General features: G+C 36.5%; 2 protein-coding genes across 2 annotated transcripts; both read right to left on the reverse strand.

The window, feature by feature from the left end:
* Window positions 1-1,457: 1,457 nt before the first annotated feature.
* LOC111434543 (transcription factor bHLH139-like) lies at window positions 1,458-3,230 on the reverse strand. Its single transcript, XM_023071961.1, has 5 exons — window positions 2,942-3,230; window positions 2,078-2,311; window positions 1,940-2,005; window positions 1,788-1,853; window positions 1,458-1,700 (listed from the first exon to the last, which is right to left on the reverse strand). The coding sequence occupies exons 1-5, from the start codon at window positions 3,209-3,211 to the stop codon at window positions 1,602-1,604; spliced, it is 735 nt and encodes a 244-aa protein (XP_022927729.1). The 5' UTR covers window positions 3,212-3,230; the 3' UTR covers window positions 1,458-1,601.
* A 9,210-nt stretch (window positions 3,231-12,440) lies between these two features.
* LOC111434542 (zinc finger protein-like 1) lies at window positions 12,441-22,638 on the reverse strand. Its single transcript, XM_023071960.1, has 9 exons — window positions 22,393-22,638; window positions 21,853-21,933; window positions 16,666-16,786; window positions 16,461-16,555; window positions 16,172-16,243; window positions 14,109-14,396; window positions 13,882-13,990; window positions 13,028-13,214; window positions 12,441-12,883 (listed from the first exon to the last, which is right to left on the reverse strand). Exons 1-9 carry the CDS (start codon window positions 22,414-22,416, stop codon window positions 12,781-12,783), a joined length of 1,080 nt encoding a protein of 359 aa, XP_022927728.1. The 5' UTR covers window positions 22,417-22,638; the 3' UTR covers window positions 12,441-12,780.
* Window positions 22,639-23,490: the final 852 nt, after the last annotated feature.

Consider the following 23,490-nt stretch of genomic DNA (forward strand, 5'->3'; position numbering starts at 1 on the left):
TTTGTTTTATCTTCGCTGGTATTACTAGAGGTGTCAAAGAGACTGAGTAGGGACGAGAAAAACCTCCCCACCCTTATTCTCAAATCATAGAGAATTTGAGTATTATAAGAGTTCCGAGTATGAGCTTATCTTCTCGAGGCTAAAAATATGTATTTACATATTTGCCCTTTAGAGTATTTGCATTCCCTCTAGGAAAACCAAGTCAAATCGTACAAAAACATCACAAGCTTGAGAAATATAAGATAAATGTCCCTTTTAGAGGGTCAAGCCTGGCCTCGACCTCGTATCGAGGCTGGGGAGCCTAATTTGAGCTTCAACCAAGTTCTTCTTTTTTACTATGAAGCTTGGACCCTTTGTGTTTTCTCAAATCTGACTAATGCTCGATCCATTTCACATTGGTTCTTCTTGTTGGGATTATTCTTTAGGTCCCAATTTACCTATACTAATATGATTTATTAAATATCTATTAGCTATAATTGATGATATTATGAACAATATCATCAATTATATTGTTCCTTATAATATTGTTGTGAAATTTTTATAGCAGAAATTCGTGGCAGTGAATTCGTGAGGATCGGGTTGATCAGGTTCTATACAAAGATTATATTTCCCTACGACAGGATCACATTACTTACTATTTGCTTCTAAAATTGAAGGTTTTCCCTACAAAAAGTCCTTCAAATATGTTTTGTCATCACTCACATACATCCTACAAAAATTTCCAAGAGCTCACCCGACATAGAATTGCTCAAAGAAAAATGCGTGTAACTATGGAGTTTCTAAAGCTTTCGGATAGTAACTTTAAATTCTTTTTAGTCTTTCTTAGTCATCTTATTCTCATGATTGCTCTCGTTCGAATATAGTCATAGTTCATCCATGTACCCCTCATTTACTCGAGTGTTACAAAATATAATATAATTGTTTACCTACATATTTTCTTGATAGTCTTAGATACTCAAAATGTGTGTGTGTGTATATACAACGGGGTGAGGCGGGAACGAGAATATAATCTCCATCTTTGATCTCATTTAGCTAATGGTAAGAAATCTCTGTCTACCCTTTTTCCTATTTCCTTCCCCATTCAGTCGATTAAGTGAATGAAGTTAAATTTGTTGTTCATCAACTTCCATGGAACATAATAGGAAGTAATAACCGTTAAACCCAGAATAGATACATAGTAAGATAATCTAGTGATTTACTTGTTTGTTACCATGAATTAAGGAATCTATGATTTTATGTTACAATGTAATCCTAGTTATACACGTCTATAAATACATGAGATAGTGATCATATAGGTTAGAGTGTCATTCAACTTAACAATAACAAGAACTCAAAGTTAAGAACCGATAGTGTATATTGAGATATTACAAAGAATGAACAACGAATCTCCATCAAATTTCTTTTACAATACAGTTTAGTATGAGTTCTGAAAATCAAAAACCTCCTCAAATCGCATTCTCTCTATCAAAATCTCATTTGATCCACTGTTCATCACCGACTTCATGAAAAAAACCAGTCATGAGACAAAGAAACAAAAAAACACATTATTCCCCACAAAAATTACACTTCTCAAACTGCACAAACACTCCCATCTTCTCGTTTCATAATTCTTTTGACGTGTTCGGGGATCGATTAAGCCCGATATCCATTCCGTTATAGGCGATCGGAGCATACATCCACAAATCATCCGAGCTTAATAGCTACAATAATCATTAAAAATGAACATATATGTCAAAAAAAAAAAATTGTGAAAAATGATGTAAAATTTTGTTTTTAGTAATGATTACCTTGATTTGAAGTTGTAGAAACTTCACATATTGAACAGCTTCCTCAAGCATTGTGCTGATATCAACCTACAAGCAATAACTCGAGACATTATTTTCCAACACAATCATCATGTTTTGTTTTGTTTTGTTTAAGGTAGTTTTGATTGTCTTACCTTTGTTCCATTTGGGACAAGATTTTGTAAGATTTTCAACCTCTCATTGATTCTTTCTCTTCTTCTCTGCAATAAACAACCTAACAAATGAATGGACTTTTCATTTTCCATTGGAAGTTTTTGTTTTTTTCTTCTTACCCTTGCGTAGAGGCTCTGTGGATCTGTAGCTGAGCCTCTACTAGCCCTGGTTTTGGTCGTCTCTTTCGGATTCGATCTCGAGTTATTCAGCTCGAACGAGGCCTTGGATTCATCTTCCGAGCAATAGTTGCTTGTGCTTTGCTTGCTATGAACAGCATTGCCATTTTCTTCAGTGTTGCTGCTTGAGGTAAGCTTCTGAGTTTTCTTTGACCTTTCATTCCACTTCTTCTCTACCTGTCAATGTAAAAGTTTTAACCTTTTATCCCCTTTGGCCCGTTACGTATACCTGTCAGCCTCACAGTTTTAAAACGCGTCTGTTAGGGAGAGGTTTCCACACTCTTGTAAGGAATGCTTCGTTCCCCTCTCCAACTAATGTAGGATCTCACAATCCACCTTTTTGGGAAGCCAGCGTACTTGCTGGCACACCACCCGGTGTCTGGCTCTGATACCATTTGTAACAACTCAAGTCCACCGCTAGAAAATACTGTCCGCTTTGACCTGTTACATATCGTTGTTAGTCTCAGGATTTTAAAATGCGTATGCTAGGGAGAGGTTTCCACACTCTTATAAGAAATACTTCGTTCCCCTCTCCAAGTGATGTGGCATCACACAATTCCAATCCACCCCTTTGGAGGCCCAATGTCCTCGTTGGCACACCGCAGTGTCTGAATTTGATACCATTTGTAACAACCTAAGTCCACCGCTAGCATATATTGTCCGTTTTGGCCCATTACGTATCGTTGCTGGTCTCACAATTTTAAAACACACCTACTAGGGAGAAGTTTCCACACTCATATAAAAAATGCTTAAGGGAACTCCCCTGTTGGTTAATTCATTCAAGTTGAGCGTTACACTTACACTTACATCCCGAGATCCCCTCGATCGTTTCTTGCAATTGATCTCAAGCTGGGTATGCCTCTTTTGTTCCATGGCAGCTTCTTCTTCAGGTAATTTCATCAACTCAGCTTCATAACATGACTGCAAATTGGAGTCCTCCTCTTCAAGATTGAAACCACCATTGTTATCATTTCCAAGCTCTCCCAAGCAAAAGTTCATGGAGTTGCAATAATTATTATGAAGATCAAGGGCAGCCATGAAAGGGTCAGGAGCGGTGGAGTTGAAAAGTTGAGCCATGAATGTTGCAGCTTCTTCATCAGCTGTGAAAACTCCGTTGAGAGAGCTCCATTGATCTCCATCTTCAACAATGGGGCCTCTTAGTTGCTCCATTTTTAATTTATGTTGGCCTTGTGGGATGTATTTATAGTGAGTTTTTGTGATGGAGTTGACTTTTTGGATATTTAACAAATTGAGAGATTGAGTTTTCCCAATTATTGCTTTGTAGAAATGGTCTAGTTTCCATTTTGTTAATAATATATTTTTTTTTTTATGATTTAATGTTTGGATATGAGATGATCAGCCCAATCCTACCGCTAGCAAATGTTGTTCTCTTTGAGCTTTCTACTTCGAGTTTTTCCTCAAGGTTCTTAAAACGCGTCTACTAGGGAGAGGTTTCCTTATCCTTATGAAAAATGCTTTGTTCCTCTCTCCAACCAATGTGGGATCTCACAATCCACCCTCCTTCGGGGCCCAGTGTCTTCACTGACACTCGTTACACTCTCCAATCGACGTGGGATCTCACAATATACATATATGAAGGGAAAGGTAAAATTGTTCTTACATGGAGAACTATTTTGAATGATTTTTAATGCAATGGAAGAACTCTTCAATTTTAACGAAGGAACTACATTGAATTAAGAATCACATGTAGAAAACGGGTGGAGGTTGAAGACGAAGGGCGAGGGCGACCGGGTTACTACACGTGAATTAGTTTGTTTTTGTCTACTCGACCTTTATTTGTCCATTTATTCAGTTCGATTTCAATGTCATTCTTAACTTCTCTTATTGTAAGACTCATTTGAAGAATTTAGAAGAATTAGATTGAATTAGGAGAAAATTTAGCATAAAAAGAATTCCGACATAGTTGTTTCATGTTTTCGTGTAATTTTGTGCATGTAGAGGAGAATAAGTAATTGTGTGATTGGAGTTTAAATACTTGTTAGAATAATCAATTGGGTTGGGTTCATTATTTAAGGTTATGCTTGGTTGTGTGTATAACGTGTTTCGTCAACAAACTCTCACTCGTGAACTTGACTCTAATAGTGAACCTATCTTGAGAAGCAGGAGTCAACTTGTGTACCCTATAAGTTGGTAGTCTCTTAAGCCACTATGACGCCTAACCTTTTAGTTTATTTGGCCAGCGAGAGTGTCTAACTGTCGTGGTGTGTGCTTTGTTACGCCCGCAAGAGCGCATAATAGGCGAGTTGTATTTGGCCATGTGAGTGTCGTACATACGAACTTTGAGTGTATATGTTACAGCATAATTAGAGAAACTAGTGGAGAGTTCGTCAAGACACCTTAAATGTAATGATCATAGATTTCTACTTAACCTAAAGTCACTATTGTATGCATAACGTAATCATTTTCTGCGAAAATAATCATTTGAAATATAATAAAAAAAAATGTGGTCAATGGACTTACATTACCGGAAAATCTTAAAAACAATTTAACAGAAATTAAAATAAAACATAAATACCCTATACTAACCAATAGTCTACGAAATTAGATGTAAACTACCCTATGTATATGTCATGGTCTTCTGAGTTGCAATGCTACCGTTAATCGTACATGGGAGCTTTGTCTTTGTCTAGAATATAAGAGTAGCACATGACTTGAGTATTGTAAGAAATACTCAGTAAGTGACCACGCTACTGTGGTTAGATGCAAACACATACAATCATGAATGAGATATGTCTTTTAAATTTGTATTCTCTTAGGCGACTATCCTAAGCGGGTAATTGGATGTGTATTTTCTATTCTACACATGACCCACACATACGAGTATAAACCCACCAGTTGGTTTGCATACTTTTTGGACCCCTTTCCTGGTCGGGCTAGCATTCTCTGATGTTGTTGCCAAACACCCAGTAAGAATAGTGACCGTCGAAGTATTATGATAAATATAATGATCGTTTTCCTATCTTGTAAAGTACACGTCCGTACCATCGTAAAAGGGGAGAGATCCCAACATTTTCATTCATTAACATGTAAAACAATCCCTTCGATTTTTCCTTTATATCATATCATTTTTATCATAGCTTTCAATATATATATATCAGGGTTGTGCATCATGTCGAAACATTTCATTGCATGTCATTCATATTATACATTGTGTTATGTCATACATGTGTCATATCATAAACATATCGTGTCTCCCAACATACCATATCATACCATGCATGTATCAAATCATAAAACATATGGCAATATGCATCATATCGTGAAACATATCATATCATTCACATATCATATTCACGGTCATATCATATCATAAACATATCGTTTCATAACATCTCACATATAACAAGCATAGGACACATGCAAATTCACGGGGCACGTGTCATCATACAGAATACAATTTCTAACCAAACCGATAGTTAGGCCACTTACTTGGTTGACCTAGACCGAAGCCACTACAACCCCTTGATGCTAGCTCAAGGCTTCTCTCTGAAATTTAATGTTATTTAAGGAGTTCCACAATTATAAATTAGCATTCTACTAGGAGAATTGACTCATCTAATTTAACCTAAAATAATTTAAACTTAACCCTAATAATTTAAATTAACTAAACCTAATTTTGCATAAAATAATTTAAATTAAGTAAATCTCATTTTGCATAAAATAATTTAAATCGATTCCAAAAATTAAAACTAGTTAAAAGTAGTCATACTAACTTTAAACACTTCTAGAGAGTTGAAACTAGGAGGAAAAGGCCCGAGCATCAGATTCAGGTCGGATTAGCCAAAATGCTGGCCTTGAGAGTAAAAAAAAAGGGCCTGAATCAAACCCAAGTTGGATTAGCCAAAATGCTGATCTTGAGACGTAAGTAAGTGTATTCTTCAAATGACTCGAACTGTTCTAGTGAGATGATAAAATGAAGTGAGGGATCTTTCTGTTAGAGTGGAAGTCAATTCCCCACTTCTCAACTTAAGTGGGTTGTTACACTAAACTTCCTTTACACCTTGAAAGGATCATTAAGCTATATGGAATCGTTAGACATAGGAAATGAAGAAGAACCCGGTTATAGGGGTTAAGAGTTTCGAGACTCAAGTTGTGCTAGGAATAGACTAGCATGACCCAAAAGCTAGTTTACGAGAGAGCCTATAACTTAATAACAAACCTTCTAGACATGTGATAAGTTTTGTGAACTCAAGTAAACAATAAAATTTAAACATGATGGGAGAATAGAATAGTTTTCCCATAAATCTTTCTAGCATGTTTTTATTATCATTCACATGCATTATAAGAAAATTCTTACGAGGTTATCCGACATAAAATTGTTCTAATCAAAGTATGCAACTCACAAAATTCACTTCGACAAATACGTATATTGGATAGTAAAACTACGTCGTTCACTAAACTAAGTTGACATCCGCCATAATTGATAGCATTTCAACCGAGAAGTTTGAAGTTCAAATTCCTAAAGTTTTTTAATTCAAAATATTCAAATGGAAACTACACAAGCACTAGATGGAGCAAGAGGGTGGCGCACCACTTAGCTAGAGAGGCTTCACTCGGTGGCTTGTTTTACGAGGACTTTCACGTTTGGTTGTTGCTTAATGAATTTATTATTTGAAATACAATATTATATATATATATATATTTATTTATTTATATATATTAAAGAAACTAAAAATTTAGAAATATTAAAAAAACAAAGAAAAAAAAAAGGTTAGAAATTCCTGACAGCCGCAATCTTTGGTGAAGAATAATTATTGAGAAGCAATAAGAACCAATTAAATTCAACCTTAAAGTCTTCAACCTATTAAACTAACATATTTTAGTTAGCTGGATTTTTTGATAATCACTGTTCTTTTTTTATATAATTAATTTAAATTATAAAATAAACAACATGGTTTATGCCTAACTTTCTAAGACTTTAAATTGGCTCGGATTCATTTTTGTCTACATGTCATGAGAATATTGGCTAAAATTATCTCAGGTGTGAAAGTTGTTTAATTTATAATCAAATAAATTTTGATTATAAAGATATGAAACAATAAATTGATACTAGATATTTGCTATAATAAAATATTAAATATGATATATATGATAAATTATAATTCAAGACTAAATATCTTTAATAATTATTACAAAATAAGTAAATTATAAACTACTATATTATAAATAAATTTTGAGTGAGGTACTCTTTAAAATGTACGATCGCATTTAAATTATTTGAGAATTAGGTAAATAAAGTTCGTTACAATATTTCTAATATGATGTTATCGGTCCACTTAGGTTGAAACGAATTTTCAGAGATGAAGTCAAGCCAGTTTTAGGAATACTTTGGGACTCCGACTCAGGTCAACTAAGTAAATGTAACGATACACCTTCCAAGGAGAGAGAAGAAGAAAAAAAACCCGCCAAAAATCTCGTGATTTTCGGCGGGATACACTCAAGCTCCCTTAAACCCTAGGAGTGGCCGCCTCCTTTAGGAAAAGGGGACGCCAGTGTACTTCGGAGCAAGGGGAGGCAGACACGCCACCGGAGAACGGACAAACGACGACGCATCCACCGGCGACAATAGCCAAACTCTGCGATTAGGGCCGTCAAGACTTTCGGACGAGGAAGACGAAGCGGCAGGCGTGGGTCGACTCTCGGCGGCTCCGCGAACTTCCGGCTCGGCTAGGCGCAGTTTGGCGGTGCGGCTTGGTGGCGCGGCTGGGCATCCGAATAGTATACCGATTCCTAGATTTTTGACCCTTATGAAGCCATTCCCACCCTTTTTTCAACCATCTGAGGTCAGTATAACTCCATTTTGACAAAATAGCTTGCGATAGGAACGTATCTTGGTAGCTAGGCATAAGGGATAGTTGTGAAAGGGCTCTAAGCGTATCATGTTATCTTATAGGAGGTAGTTAGGCGATGGAGTTAGCGTTGTGGGTGACTTCGGCCAAGGCCAAGGAGGTAAGTAACCTTACTGTTGGCGTTAGTTATGTATGTATGTTGGTGCGTGCCCTGTGGCCCTTGCATGTCCCATGTGTTGTTGATGTATGATAGGTTAGATATTTCTTGCAGCGAAATGCTATGTATGCCATGTTTATATATGTGATTCTTGCAGTGAAATGCTATGTATGCCATGTTATGTATATGATGTTTGTGACACGGTTTGTTACCCTGTATGTACGATGAGCTTGATTGACATGTCATGATTGTAATGAGAACCCCGCATGCCATGAATGAGATGACTAGTATGCTATGATATGCTTGCTCAATGTTGACCCAGTCATGCTATGTTATGCGGTGAGGGGATGGAACGTTGTATGTATAATGCCATGGAGGTAAACCTTAAGAACCTCATGCACGCTATGGTTATGCACCTGGGGCACTCCCCCGCTATGCTACTGATGGTATGGACGCGTGTATTCGATATTGTGTTCGCCACGATATCATGCAGGCCCTCCTTTGTCCGTGGCATCCGGTATTGTACGTCAGACATTCCCGACCAAGTCAGGCCCAGGGAGTTCGCTTGTGAGCTCGCCTAGTGGGCCCACAGTCACACACGTGGCCATTTGTGGAAAAGTACCATGCATCCACCCCCGCCCGGACAAAGCAAGGGCCTAAGGCCATGGGAAGGAATGGAAGACAGACCCCTCTCTCAGCTTCTTTCTTTTAAGCGTGACATGTATGGTTATTGTGTGCGACATGTATGGTTATTATGTGCGGCATGTATGGTTATTATGTGCGACATATATGGATATTATGTGCGATGTATGGATGTTATGTGCGTCATGTATGTGTATGGTGTGCGTCATGTATGTGTATTGTGTGCGACATGTAGGTGTATTGTGTGTGACTACTTGTATCCGGATGTATGATTATATGCTTAACCCCAACAGTGGGGCGACTTACTGGGTATTTTATATAATACTCAAGCCACGTGCTACCCCTATTTTCAGGTAAGGGCAAGGCTCCCATGTACGGCTGACAGTGGATGATGCGAAGGGCCATGGAAATCTTGAGGAGAGTTGTTAGTGTCGTAGGCGTCTTGTTGGATTCTTTTGGGTTCATAGTTTTGCGATTGTTTCCTCTAGTTCTTTGTTGATTACTTCTAGGCTAGGTTGTCGTTATTGTTTTCCCTAGGTATGAACTGCTTAAATTAACGAATGCATTGTCGTTATTGAGACTGTCTCATGTGAGCTCTTGTCCTGTTGATTAGGCGAGTATAAGGTAACGTATTATGATGTGTGTCCTAATTAGGGTAGAGAAAATTAGGGGCATTACAGTAAGTGACTCCAACATCGACTTGGTTGGATGAGTTATATAATGTATTATGATGTGTGTCCTATGACCCCTGCATGTGTCATATGTATGATTGATATGTTACGCTATACTATGTTATGCCATGATATGCTATGTTATGTCACGATAAGTTGTGTGATGCCATGATAAGTTATGTTACGTATAAAAGCTATGTTATAACATTATCATGTCATTTATATAAAACTGCTATGAAACCGATGATCTATGATTTATAAGCCTCCTTAGACCATAATTCACAGACTTATTATGTTATAGATAAATGGAGGTTTATCTTGCATCATATATTATGTCATTATTAAAAGCTACAAAAACCACATGCATATTTGTATGTCATGTACACCGAAATACTTCCTCGTTATGGTGAGTACAGATGCGTACATCACCACTAATGATTTACGACATTTATGTTCGCGATGATGTCATGCAGGCCCTTTCCCTCCTTGATGTTTGGCACAGTCCCTTGGCGAGTGCTAGCCCAACGAGCCAGGCAGGGGTGTGCGAGCCCGCCTAGTGGACCCATGCTCGCATACGTGGGCCATGTTTAGAGAAGCACTACACATCCAACCTTGACTAGACTCGAAAGTTGCCTAAGACCATGTTATAATGTTTTCAAATGATAGGTCTCTCCATGTTGCATGTGTTTGCATTTTCCGATCCCAATAGTAGAGTTAATAAATATTTCTTAAAATACTCAAGTCATGTGCTACTCGTACATTTCAAGTAAAGATAAAGCACGACTGTACAGATGAGGGCGGTGTAACAATGAAAGTCGTGGAACCACTATTAGGATAGCTGCATTATGTCTTTCTATAGCCCTTAAGGTCATAATAGGACATTGATTTTATTTTATTTTTTTCAAATGCTACACTTTATTTTTCCGCTTTGCCATTTTCTTAGTGTTATTTTTATAGTCTTACTTCACATGTTTAAGTTCATGACATCGTTTAAAATTATTTTAAATGAATATTTCTACACTTAACAGTTATATCATACATATGGTAATGACCTTATTGTAGTAGAAAAATAGAGTCCATAGTTACTTTTCGTTTATGAAATTTATGCATATGGATCGGGATAAAAGTTAATGCATATTTAATGAGTCCTTAAACATATTTTTATTGTTTGAATGGTTTGAAAATTACTTCAAACATACTTTTGTGTATATACTCTTTTGCTCTTATTCACATGTTTACTAAAAAATTTCAAGCCAAACACGCATAACATTTATGATTGAGCTACCAAAACAAAGGGTGTCATTCGTAATATGTAATAACTATTAATTTTTTTCGTTATAAATTAATATAATGTTTAATTTTAAATTAAAAAATAATTGTGTTTACTCATTTATCTTTTTCTAATGAAATCATTTTATTTTATAGGTCTCTTGCCTTTTATATATATAGGAAAAATATAACACTATATACAATGTTACTCAAACATAAAATAATTAAAACATGGCTTACTTAATCTATTTGAGTTTCCATTTCTTTATTGATTTAAATATCTAGTCTTAATGATTAAATTAATATGTAACATGTTGTGCTCTCCACTTTGTTAGTGATAGAGACAAAGGGACAAAAATGGGTATTAATATCTACAAAGTATATTACTTTTGATATGGAAATTTAATTAAGAATTAAAATGTGAAACCATTTTGTAAAATTAAGAACTAAAAATAAAAGTATTTATTGAATCCTGAACATCCATTCATGCTTATCTTGACACATAAAAGTCATATTACTAGGCGAAATTGATGTTCCCTGTCTAATCAATTAAGATATTTATGTGAGTATTGTATAAATAACTCTTTACTACAGGAGTTTAGTTGACAACCCTCCAGCTTCTCCATCGAAGTAACCTGATAACATCATAAACATGAGGAGCGTGATCCTGTGTCAATACCAACTAAGTTACCTATACTGGTTAAGTATAAATACAATCTTTCTACTAGAGGTTAGTTGGCAACCCTCTAGCAATCCCATCGTAGTAATTTGATAACATCATAAGCATCAAGGAATAAGCTTCATGGTTGTACCAACTAAGATATATATGTAAGTTGTGTATAAATAACTCCTCATTACTAGAGGGTAGTTGGCGACTCTTATAACTTCATAAATATGAGAGAGTAATCTTGTGTCTAGACCAATTAAGATTGGTACGTGGGTTGGTTATAAATAACTCCTCTTTCGTAGAGGTTAGTTGGCGACTTTCTAGTACCTCCATTGTAGTAACTTGAAAACAAGAAAAAGGCACGAACATAACCATGAATATGAATCACATAATCATTACTAATGTTCCGAGAAAGACCATTGGTATAGAGGTTAGAAGTTTGTAATCTTTGAATAGACATGGTTGACCCATGGAAGGATTATGTTTAAGGAATAACTTTAAGGCAATAAGGTTGGATGTTTTATCTATGAAGATAATTTTATCTAACTTTGTTTAAATTCTCATTTACTTAATTTATGTAAGGTATTTAATAGGTTTTTTTTTTTTTTTTTTTTTTTTTAATAAAACCTTCCTTTTGGAGTAAACCTCTTCGGATTGTTGGTTGTTTGGTCTGATTCTATTTTGTGATAAGAGTGGGATGGAAAACAAATAAAAAAGTTCGACCTAACACAACTCGACCCAAAAATATAAGGGCCGAGTTGAGATGGGTTGGACACATTGTTCAGTTCTATTCTACGAAATTTTGGGTTGGTCCAAAAACTCCATCCCGTGCAATTCATGTGCACACCTACCACGACGTGTAAAAAGGAAAAATAAGGTAGATCAAAATGAAGGTCATCAATTATTCTGGTTTAGGTTTTTGGATCCAATAGTTCATTCACTTCTGCACCAAATCAAATCCAGTGGTTCAAATCATTCAATAAAATGATCAACCAGACCCAAACCCTACTTGTCAAAACTACAACAAATGAAAACTAGAATCTAGAATTTCCATATCTAAAAAAAGCTAAATTAAAAAACCCCTATGATGTAAAATTATTGACTGAATGAGTAATTACAAAACAAATAGTTCAAATCAAAGATCTTTTCTTTAACCTAATCCACTGATCCACAATCCTTACACGTGAAGGAACACGAGTAGAGTTGTAAGATGACAAAAAGGCTCACATAAAAAAATAAAAAAAAATAAAAAAAAAAAAAAAAAATTCATCTCACTGTGGCAGAAAAGCCTCAAGTAAAAGATACTTACAGTGTTTGTATATCGTCTGCATGAACTCGTAAAAGGTCCGATTTCAAGGAGCCATACAAATTCTAACGCGAGCTACAAGGCTGGTAAGAGCTAAAGATTATAGACCTCTTCAAATATGGTCTCATTGTGCTGCTTTCAGTTGCTGCTCGTCATCCACAACTTCTTCCCCTATACCTCTTTGTGCAAGTCTGTAGTACAAAATACCCATGGTTGCCAGACATGCCCTGCACATGATTCAGGAAATCCAATGCACATACACATTACACATTACACAATTAAGAAAAAGGAGCACTTCAAGCAAACCATAGAGCATATGATTAAGAGAACGAGAGGAAAAAAAAAAAAGCATATAGATATACGGGAATTACATGATTGCTATGACAAGAAGAATTTTTCTGGGATCCATTCTGGAGGGTCTTTGGTGCCGAACACGGCCTTCACTGACATCATTGGCACCCAATGAATCTTTACGTGGAGGCGCAGTCACGGGTAGGGTTGGCAATGCTGTCGACCAGAAAGGAAGTAGCGCTCTAAGAAACTTGTGCCTAAAAGGACCTGCAGGCAACAAATAAATGGAGTAATGATAATAATACCAAAATAACATGCAGCAAAAATGTGTAAAAAATTACTAAGGATAATATCAACAACAAAAACAATTACTAATATTAGTATTGACAAGGCAGAAAACTAAGAAGCCAAAACCATGACTGAAGTAAGGAGCTCACTGCTCTATTTTGTGAAAACAAAAAATAAAAAGGTGCTGAAATTAAAGAGTCTCCAAAATATGTGCTGCGTAAGGAAATGGTGAGCTTACTGTCCCATTATCAAGAACTTTCAAGATGAACTTAGTTACATCACAACTTAAAAGGGAAGAAAATATGACTGGCAAAAAATAATAGTAATATTTGGCAGTCCAAAAGATCGAAAGCACTCACATATCAAAAGCCTGAAGGGATTTCTTCAAATGTTTGCTTAGGACATGGTATGAAATATCAGGGAAAGCTAGAAGATTGAATTTGTTTAGGCTTTAGGAGTTTCAACTAACCAATCATTTTTGTAGATTTTAAATGCTGAGGGATCAACACGTTACTACAGGCCTGGAAGGCCAGACACGAGTTTGATGTCTATTTTAACAAAGGAACAAGTTTATGCAATTCCCGGATGAGAGTAAAGAGGGAAACAAATGGCCACTTAAGTGATGTTTGATAAGCATGCAACTTACCTCTTCGAACGTACTTCTTGCGATTACCATCTTCATCATCAGCATAATACGAAATTTCAGAACTTTGCCTGTCATAATTGATTGCACCCTTTCTTGTGGTGGCAACAGGCTGGATTGCATTTGAAAATTAAAAACAAATGGTATGAGAATATACTGAAAGTAAGCAAATGAATAATATGTTGACTAATCATCTTTCAATGAAAGTTTAAAATAGAAGATATTCTTACGGCTGAAGGACTTGAGCCTTTCACAAAATTCCCTTCTGGACCAGGAATTTCAATCTCAACAATATCTGAAATGTTATTTTTGGAAGATCCAGCTCCAGTTGTGGCTGAGAATCCTTCACCCGTATTTGAGACAACGTTTGCTATTGAATTTAATGAGCTCTTATTGTTATGTGCATCTCCTGAAGAGGAAACCAAGGGATCTGAGGCAAAGGCAGGGGGAGGCCCATGGGATTCTGTTGCTGATAATCCTACTGGATGATTTCCAAACAAACTCTTTTCCAGACCAGTCTGATGAACAAAAAGAAACAATACTAGTAAGACAATAACATGCTACAACCAGCAACATAGCAATAGAACCAGGAATTAGATGAGACTCAAAGAGTCTCAAATAAAGTTCATTCAGTACAATGTTCCACCGTGAAGATCCCATAGGATAATAAAAAAAAATGTCATAGTGTAGATTTTGTGAAAAAAATAAATAATAATAATAACATTCAACTTCTGCTAAATAGCTCAACCTATTTTTTTTGGATAATTTTCTTTTTGGGAGATAACCTTGTGTGTTTAGATAGTATTTTATATGATTAAAGCTTTCCTCTCCATTTCAATATTGATAATGCACGTGTTGGACCTCATTAACTTAAATAGTATTTGAGCCTATAGACAAAACAGCAAGCTAAAAGCTAAAAAAAGTTTTGATGAAGTAGGGCAATTGTTCAAGTAGGTCATATCGCAGCAGCTACATGAATCCCTTCCTTTCTGTTGCAGGCAGCACCTCGAAAAGCATGGACAAGCCACATACAAGGAAACTTGCACGTGTGGTTCTGGCCAGAATGCCGGTATACTGTACTAATATGTGTAGGTCCCGTAATTCAAGCCAGGATTGAACTCTCCATGAGATTCATAATTGCACATCCACCAAAGCTTCAGTGTAAAGGTAGCTACAAAGAGGTGGGCATTCTCACTGTTGTTTTCACAAACACTGCACCAACTTAATGAGAGACACCTGTACAGCTCTTTGTTGTTTTCCCAAAGAAAGCACTAACTTGATGAGGGGCATTTGTAAAGATCCCTATACTTTGTCACACTCATCCCCTAAAGCACGCAGTCTTTAGGAGAACCCTACACTTTTTAGGGCGTTTAGCCTTTCAGATAGCCTTACAAAGAAGATCATTAAGATTTTTGTCTTAGAAAAAAAACTATTAAACAGAGAAATATATTCACTTAAGTCATGTATAAAAGAAGGGAGATGAGATATCCCCAAAAAGCAAAGGGATTACAGAAAGGCTTCCCAATTGGCCAAAATATGTAAATCATAGCTACAAAAGAATTTAGAAAAGAAACCAAGAAGAGGAATGAAACTTGATAAGATCCCACAGATTTTCAAAGCTCATCTGCTGTTGCAGAGTGGAGGTTCTCTTATATTGCTCTAGCTAAAGACACCACAGGATAGCATCCACTGTATCAAACAACACAACTATAGCCACGTGATTAACATTTAGGCCGAGAAAAAGCCAAAGAATGGCCTCTTCAAAAGAGCAGGGAAAACACCAACTAACCCCAAAGATACTGAAGAGCTTTGCCCAAAAGGGGCAATGATTCAATGAACAAGACTCTCGGGGCTTGACGATGAATCTGATTATTGTTTTGTGATAGTGATTATTCAAGGATTAGGGGAGGTTTTTAGCTTCCTGAGTGTTTCTTGCTACCCTGGAAGATTCTATGAATTTACTCAGGTCAAGCTCAAGAAGCATATAAAGATTGAGCGATCTTATAGGTGACTTGAAATGAAAGGAGAATAATTTTAAGGAGAGTGATTGGAACTTGAACTGTGGGATAAAGTTCAGCTTATTATCATTCTGTGGTATCATTCTGCAGTATCTAATATTGAGTATCCAGTAATTTTCCCATTTGTTTGCAACTCTTTAGTTTCTTAATTAGAGCATCACACATCCCCTGGGATTGTACAGGCAGTAGAAGCAAGAACTAAGAGAAAATAGAATAGTCGTATGAAAACTGAGATAACCATCTCCCCAAAAATTTCTCAGGCGTGTGAGCCTAACCTGCAAGATAGCTTCCTTTAGCTTTGCGTGTAGGCGAGATCCTGAATCTTTAATGTTCTTCGGAGGCCATATCTGCACCAAGAATATACATGTATCTTAAAGTAATAAGACATGTGAGACAATATGGTAGTTTCCATTATAGAAGACTATATTCACATCAATCAGGGAACTTAAAAAATTGATCATCAAGAAGAAACAACACAACAATGACATAGAGGTGTCAAAGGCATGTGCTGGGATCATATATGAATTTGAATTAAATAATAAAAAGTGTACATGTATACCATACCGAAATGGAACAGGCGGGACAGTCATAGCCAGCAGGGGCAGTGGATGGAGGAAAGCTCTTGATATGTGAGACCAAGCAATCCGTATGTATAACATCTAGCATGAGAACAATGAATTACATAACTACTTCAACATTTCAATTGAAATCCACTCTAGTCTTAAAAATTGCATGGAAAGAAGGTAAGTAAATATACAAAGTCACATACGCAAGCATCCCAATCGAGTAGTTTGAGGACCAGTTCCTTCCTCAAGTGTAGCATGACACAGGCAGCAATTTGGAGGCCAATCATAATCTCCATTCAATACCCACTCTGAATAGGTGCGAATCTTAAAGGAAGAAGAAGCACAACATTAACATTAACATAGCACAAACCTAAAAGGAATAAAGCCTAACAAAGAGAACTGCTCATATTCTAAGTCATTCTATTGCAGCAGCTGAAAAAAGGAGCTGTTTAGGTGTCCTTTTGAAATTTTGCTTTAGAAACAATAGAATCTTCAGTGGGGGAAGATATACAGGGAACGTTTGGTCTTTTGCTAAGTTTATGTCTCGCTTTGGATGTTTGTGAATAATGACTACTGTGATCTTTCATTTGGTCTTATTCTTTTGGACTACAACAGTTTCCTTTCTCATTAGGTTTTGTTCTATTGGGTTCATTTGGGCAGTCATTTTCTAGACAAAGTTTTCTTGTTGGCCCACATTTTTTGCCCTATTTGGACCCTTCTATATTCTTTCATTTTTTTCTCGCTGAAAACTTGGTTTCAATAAAAAAAAATAATAACGCTTTAGAAAACTGCAAACTGAAAAAAACAAAGGTTCATATAAGAGAGAGTGGGAACTGCACAGAAGAGAGAAGAAAAGAGCTATGAGAAAACTCTCCAAAGAATTAGAGTCTACGTGTAAAAATCCCTGGCCCCAAGGTGAAGTTAAAAGTCAACCAACAAATAGAGTAGAGAAGAAACATCATGAGATTTCTTATCAGACAAGTGACCCCAAAGCCAAAGTTATTTGAGGTGGAAACTCCAAAAATATATATAGAAAGAGAGGAACAGCAAGAGAAACCCCTAGGAGAATCAGGGGTCCACACCCTATCATCTCTCCATCTCAGAGTAACAACCCGATCTCAAAGGATATAAAGAAGCCTCACCCCATCAATCACCTCCCTATCAGTAAGCGAACAATGTAACCATTAGATTAAAGTAGAGAGACCAAGAGAAGACAACACGGAGGATATCAAATACAACCTCTTATTCAAAAGGCAATAGAGACAAGGAAAAAGAAGCACATGGGTTTATCGCCGACCCAAAGATCCTCTTAAAAAAAACAAAAACTCACATCCTTCCCCAACAAAGCACCTGATAAACTGAGAAAAGAAAGGAAACATGAAGATATAGCTTTCCAGCGTTTTTTTTTTTTTTTTTTTTTTTCTNGCCCCTCAAAACCACTCAAAAGGGTGTGAGTCGTACCTATTCACAATCACTTTATACCACAGATTGTCAGATTCTAAAAAGAAATGTCACAGCCACTTAGCCAAAAGCGTCTCGTTGCACAACCTCAAGCTCCCAATACTCAAGCCTCCAAGCTCTACAGGCTTCAACACCAACTCCCACTTAACCAAATGGGACCCAACCCTCCTCAACCTCCTCCCACAAAAAGTTCCTCATCAGTCTCTCAAGGGTTTTACTCATAGTAACATGGATCCGAAATAAAGATAAGAAAAGGCTGGGAATCCCACTTAAGACTGCTTTGGAAGAAAAAGATAACTTTTACCAACCAGACAACCATTTCTGAAACTTTTCTAAGATTGGTTCTAGAAAATATGATTTTTTTTTTTTTTTTTTTTTTTTTTTTGACGAGACAATTTTTGAAGATTGAAATTTACAAGAGGGATGTATAATCCATGGTATTTACAAAAGACCTTCCCAATTTGCAACGAGGGAGGTATAACTATAGGAAGTAAAAATATTAGATAGTTTACACTAAGATATAACTTGGTAAACAACATTGTCGAAAAATTTTGTGTAGGTCAGTGTCTTTTCTGCAAATATTCTTTGATTTCTTTCTTTCCACATATTCCAAAAGAAGGTATGATGAGATTTTTCCATAATAGGGCTTTTGCATTCTTGAAAGGGTGGTACGTTAAGGTCATATCCAAAAAATCTTTTACCTCCCTAGGAAATGTGAGATGTCATCCGAATACATTACGAATCGTTGTCCAAAAATTCTGCGTATGTGCATTGCATAAACAAGTGACTTGTGATTCGTTTTCTTTCTAGCATAATGGACACCAATTGGAGAAAGAGTGATGTAAGGCATTCTTTTTTGAAGATTTTCACTTGAGCGGATTGCTTTATGCGCTATTTCTCAAAGGAAGAACTTCACCTTTTTAGGTTGATGTTCTTTCCATATTGTCTTTGCTAGCGTGGGATTTATTGCTTCTACTTTTTCCCCATGTTCATCATCAAGGATTTTGTAGAAAAGACCCCGTCAGCACTGGGGAACCAAGTCAGTGAGTCTTCTTTGTTTGACAATACCACAGGGGCAAGGTCAAGGCTTAATTTGGCCCACTCCATTGATTCATTATCCTTTAAATTCCTACCAAGCTTCAAGTCCCAAAATTTGTTGACAACATTCCACATTTCTTTAATCGTTGTTTTTTTTCTATGAGAGAGCTTGTACAAAAGTGGATACTTCAAGGTTAGCGTAGTGTTTTCAATCCATGGGTCAGTCCAAAATGAAGTGCCTCCCCTATTACCCACCTTATGGCGAGTTCGGTTGGTGATGAGATTTTGATGTTTCTTTATGTACTTCCAAGGCCCTTTTGTAGAAGATGGTGGGGGTGATTTTTGTTTGATGTAGAAGTATATTTAGCCTTTATAAGATTTCACCATAAGGCCTTTTCTTCATGATGATATCTCCATATCCATTTGACGAGTAGAGCTTTGTTCTTCTTACTTATCGAGAGAAGACCAAGGCCTCCCTTTTCTATTGGGAGGTTTATAATATTCCAACCAACAAGGTGTGCGACATCTTTCCACAAGTAGTTTCTGAATAGTCTTTCTATATCTACGGCCACTTTTTGTGGCATTTCAAATAGAGACATGTAGTAAGTAGGGAGGTTGGATAATGTGACTTGTATTAGGGTGAGTCTTCCGCTTTTTGAAGTATAACGTGATGACCATGTTGACAACCTTCTTCCTATTTTCTCAATAATAATCTTTCCAAAGGAAAAGGATTTGTGGTTCCCTTTTAGAGGTAGTCCTAGGTACATATTTGGTCATTCTCCCTTTTTACAACCATAAATGCTAGCAAATTCTTCCATGATCTCTGTGCTAATATTGATGCCCATGATCTCTACTTTTAAGGATTACCACCCAAAAGAAGTCCTAAATAAGTAGAAGGGAACTGACTAACCCCACCCCCACAGCCACCACCCACAGCGCTATCTTGGAAGGACAACAAATTATACCAAAAATGGAACTCTTCCTCTTGTTAATCTCAAGACCAGATAAAGCTTCAGAAAAGGACAAGGATCTGTTTATATTTGCAAAATAACTCTCATGTCGAGAGCAAGAGAAGAGTGTCATCAAAAAACTAAAGGTGAGATTGATAAACCAAGTCATTACCCACCTTGAAGCCCTCAATCCCACCTTTTCCCCTAATGACAACACGCGCCTACTGAGAACATCAACCAGTAAGAGAACTAAGAAAAATCTTGTCTTTGGGTCCTAACTTAGTTCCACATCGAAGTTTTCCACTTGACCCAAAACCCTTCTTCCCCAAAACTCTATCCAAAAAGTTTAAATCCACATGGTTATAGGCTTTCTCGAAGTCAATCTTAAAAATCATCCTTTCCTCTATTCTTTCCCTCTAATCCTCGATGGCCTCATTAGCCATAAGAACTTAATCCAAAATTTTCTGTGCAAGCTCCCTGATAATTGGAAATGGAATTTGAGAGGACTCTCCTTAATCTACCAGCTAAAGTCTTAGCAATAATCTTATGCAAACTTGTTATAAGACTTATGGGTCTGAAATCTTCCACCTTGTTTGTCTTCTCTTTTTTTTTTGGAATAAGACATATATAGGTTTCATTCATTTAGAATCAGTAATACCCCGCTCATGAAACTCACAAAAAACCTTCCACATGTCCTCCTTAATGTTGTCCCAATGCTTCTAAAAGAAGGTTATAGTGGAGTTGTCAAGACTAGGAGACAAACCTATCAAAACCAAAAACCACCTTACAAATTTCCTTTAAAGTGAAAGGGGCCTCTAGATCTTCCCTATCGAGATAGGATTCCACTCTAACCCTTTCTACAAATGACCTAGGGAAAGGGTAGGAGCATAAAAGATTTGATAAAAAAGAAATAATCTCCTTTCTCTCCCTTAGCACCTCCCCACTATCTTTCTCCAAGAAATAAATCCTATCCTTGTTCCTCCTTTCTCCAAGAAATCAATCCTATCCTTGTTCCTCCTTTCTCCAAGAAATCAACCCTATCCTTGTTCCTCCTTTCTCCAAGAAATCAATCCTATCCTTGTTCCTTCTTCCTTTGGCCCGATTGTGGAAGAAAGAGGTATTTTTTTTCTATCCTTTGCCCACTTCACCTTAACCTTTTGTCTCAAACTAGTATCCTCCTGACAAATAATAGATTCGAAGTCCCCTTCCAAGGAGACACATTCACTTCTCTCTCTCCTCCCTAGTCACATATTCATGAATAATATTTTTGTTTCAATCCTTTGCCCATTTCACCCTAATTTTAATCATAACCTACACTTTCTTTGTCCTAAGATCCCCAAAAATAGAAAGGTTTTGCTCCTTGAGAGTAACTTTTAAGACTTTGCAACTTTCCAAGGAAACAAAAACCCTCCCACCTTTCATCTAAACGATGGAAAATGAGAAGTTATTCTCCCTATATCGTTTAGAATATAGCTTAAGGAATACCATTTCTTAGTCTCCCTGTACCGTTTAGAGCAAATTTTCCTGTCTAGCTTAAGAAGTTATTCTTAAGAAGGAATACCATTCTCCCTATACCGTTTGGAGCAAATTTTACAAAACTAAACAAGGAATAACTTCTTAAGCAGGAAAATGAGATTAAATAATTATTTCTCCCTATATAATCAGGTGAACTCTTTGGTAAATGATCCCTTCTGCACTATACACAAAAGGTGGAAAGTACAAAGGTGATCCCATGGTAGCTAATTATCCAAATATTTATCAACACTCCATATTGTGAACCGCCAAAAATTACCACAGGGACATACGAGAGAGAGAGAGAGAGAGAATATAACTGGGAAGTCGGAAAACAGATTGAAATAAATTGCAAAAGAAACTCATGCGATAAGAGATTGAAATACAAACAGTATTTTCCCCCTACTGTAAAATGATGAATAAGCTTACCACGCATATTTGGTGTTCTGGGAAACATATGCATTCTCCACATACGGGAACCTTATGAACAAAACAATACAACTTCGTGGCCTGAAGCACCAAAAACACAAAGCAAAAGTATTCTCAAGTTCATTGATTTTAACAAAGCCAGAAAAAAAAAAACAAGGCTATCACGATAACAAATTACAGCAACAATAAGAAACCGCATTTCAGTTAAACGGTAAACCAATAAGCAACATAGCGAAGTAAACTTGGACATTTCCTCGATCCAAATAACGATGCTTACAAAATTCATGAAAATCCATAGAAAATTAAAACTACCCCCGTAGCAATGAGCTTATAATTCCGTAATTCTACATACAATCAATTAGTCAACCATTCAGATCGCTTCAAATTCCAAGCTCCCAACCCCGGATCCGATCCCAATTTCAACATCAATGAAGCCTCCACAATCCGAATCAGAAATGAAAAGGAAAAATAACAAGTATAATCCTGCCCGGCACTACACAATAGCGACAGAAGAGAGAGGAAGAGGGAGAATTGTAGTACCTTGCGGCATTTGCAGACCACCATTGCAGTGACCGGCGCGGAGACGCTGTGATGAAACAAAGTTGGACCGGTATGGCAAAACTAACAATTCAACAACATGGATATAGATCTCCAAAGCTCTGAAATGTCTCGAACAAGGGTATCAATGGCCTTGAGCTCTCTCTACCTGAGTGAAGCACAACGAAACCCCCACCGTTTTCTTTTGCTTCGCCGATCCCTTCCCCCTGCACTTTCTTTTTCTTTTCTTTTCTTTTCTTTTTTTCTTTTTCTTTAAGACTGAAATTTCAATTTCTTTTGGAATATTTTTTTATTTTTGTTAAATAATTTGGAAAATATCTTATTACCATATTGTTTTATTAATTTCAATTATTCATTTACGAATGCTATATTCGCACACATGCTTTGCACGTGACCTTTTGCAACCAATTAGTTAAACAATATAACATAAATCTCAAATTTTTTTTAAAAAATTAACTTCCAGTACTAATCGCGGGTAACCCCCAGGACCGGCTGCCTCTGACCTAATAAGAACCATTATCCTTGTGACCAAACAAGGACCAGCTTACTTACTTCTCGAAGCGATAGTTCCAAACTGATTGAATTGTTCAGCAGACGAATTGACTATTGAGATTCGGATTTTATTGGTCCTAGCACTCGAAACGAGACAAGTATGTGGGTAGATAGGACGCGAGGCATTTCGAATTGTTTGTTGACACGGACAAAGTCAAGGAAAACCTCCCGTGAATGAAGTTTAATAACTCAAGTCAATCCTTAGCAGATGCAAATATCGTCTTTTTTGAATTTTTTTCTTTCGGGCTTCATCCGTTTTGATATTTATAAAGTTGTGGAGACATCTCTCTAGTAGAAGCATTTTAAAAACGTTGAAAAAGAAAATGATTATTAAATATTAAAATGATTAATATATATTATAAACATTAAAAAATATATTTAGAAAATTTGATTGAGGTTAAAATGAGTAAATATATCTGAAATGTAACTCAAATTTGTTAAATATATCCTTTAACATATTAAATATCTTAATAAATTACTTAATTATAACATTAACAAATATTTCTAAAAGTCACTAAGGACTTACCA

The sequence above is a fragment of the Cucurbita moschata genome, unplaced genomic scaffold (genome assembly GCF_002738365.1).
Source record: "Cucurbita moschata cultivar Rifu unplaced genomic scaffold, Cmos_1.0 Cmo_Scf00045, whole genome shotgun sequence".
NCBI lineage: Eukaryota > Viridiplantae > Streptophyta > Magnoliopsida > Cucurbitales > Cucurbitaceae > Cucurbita > Cucurbita moschata.

Bases quoted from the DNA above. Each gene is read 5' to 3' on its own strand.
- LOC111434542 (XM_023071960.1), bottom strand. From the start codon at position 22,416: ATGGTGGTCTGCAAATGCCGCAAG. The intron at 21,934-22,392 runs GTACTACAATTC...TTGGTGCTTCAG, and splicing joins TGGTCTGCAAATGCCGCAAG to GCCACGAAGTTGTATTGTTT. The intron at 13,215-13,881 runs GTAAGTTGCATG...TGTTGCCTGCAG, and splicing joins CAAGAAGTACGTTCGAAGAG to GTCCTTTTAGGCACAAGTTT.
- LOC111434543 (XM_023071961.1), bottom strand. From the start codon at position 3,211: ATGGCTCAACTTTTCAACTCCACCGCTCCTGACCCTTTCATGGCTGCC. The intron at 2,006-2,077 runs GTAAGAAGAAAA...TGTTTATTGCAG, and splicing joins CACAGAGCCTCTACGCAAGG to AGAAGAAGAGAAAGAATCAA. The intron at 1,701-1,787 runs GTAATCATTACT...TGATTATTGTAG, and splicing joins TTCTACAACTTCAAATCAAG to CTATTAAGCTCGGATGATTT.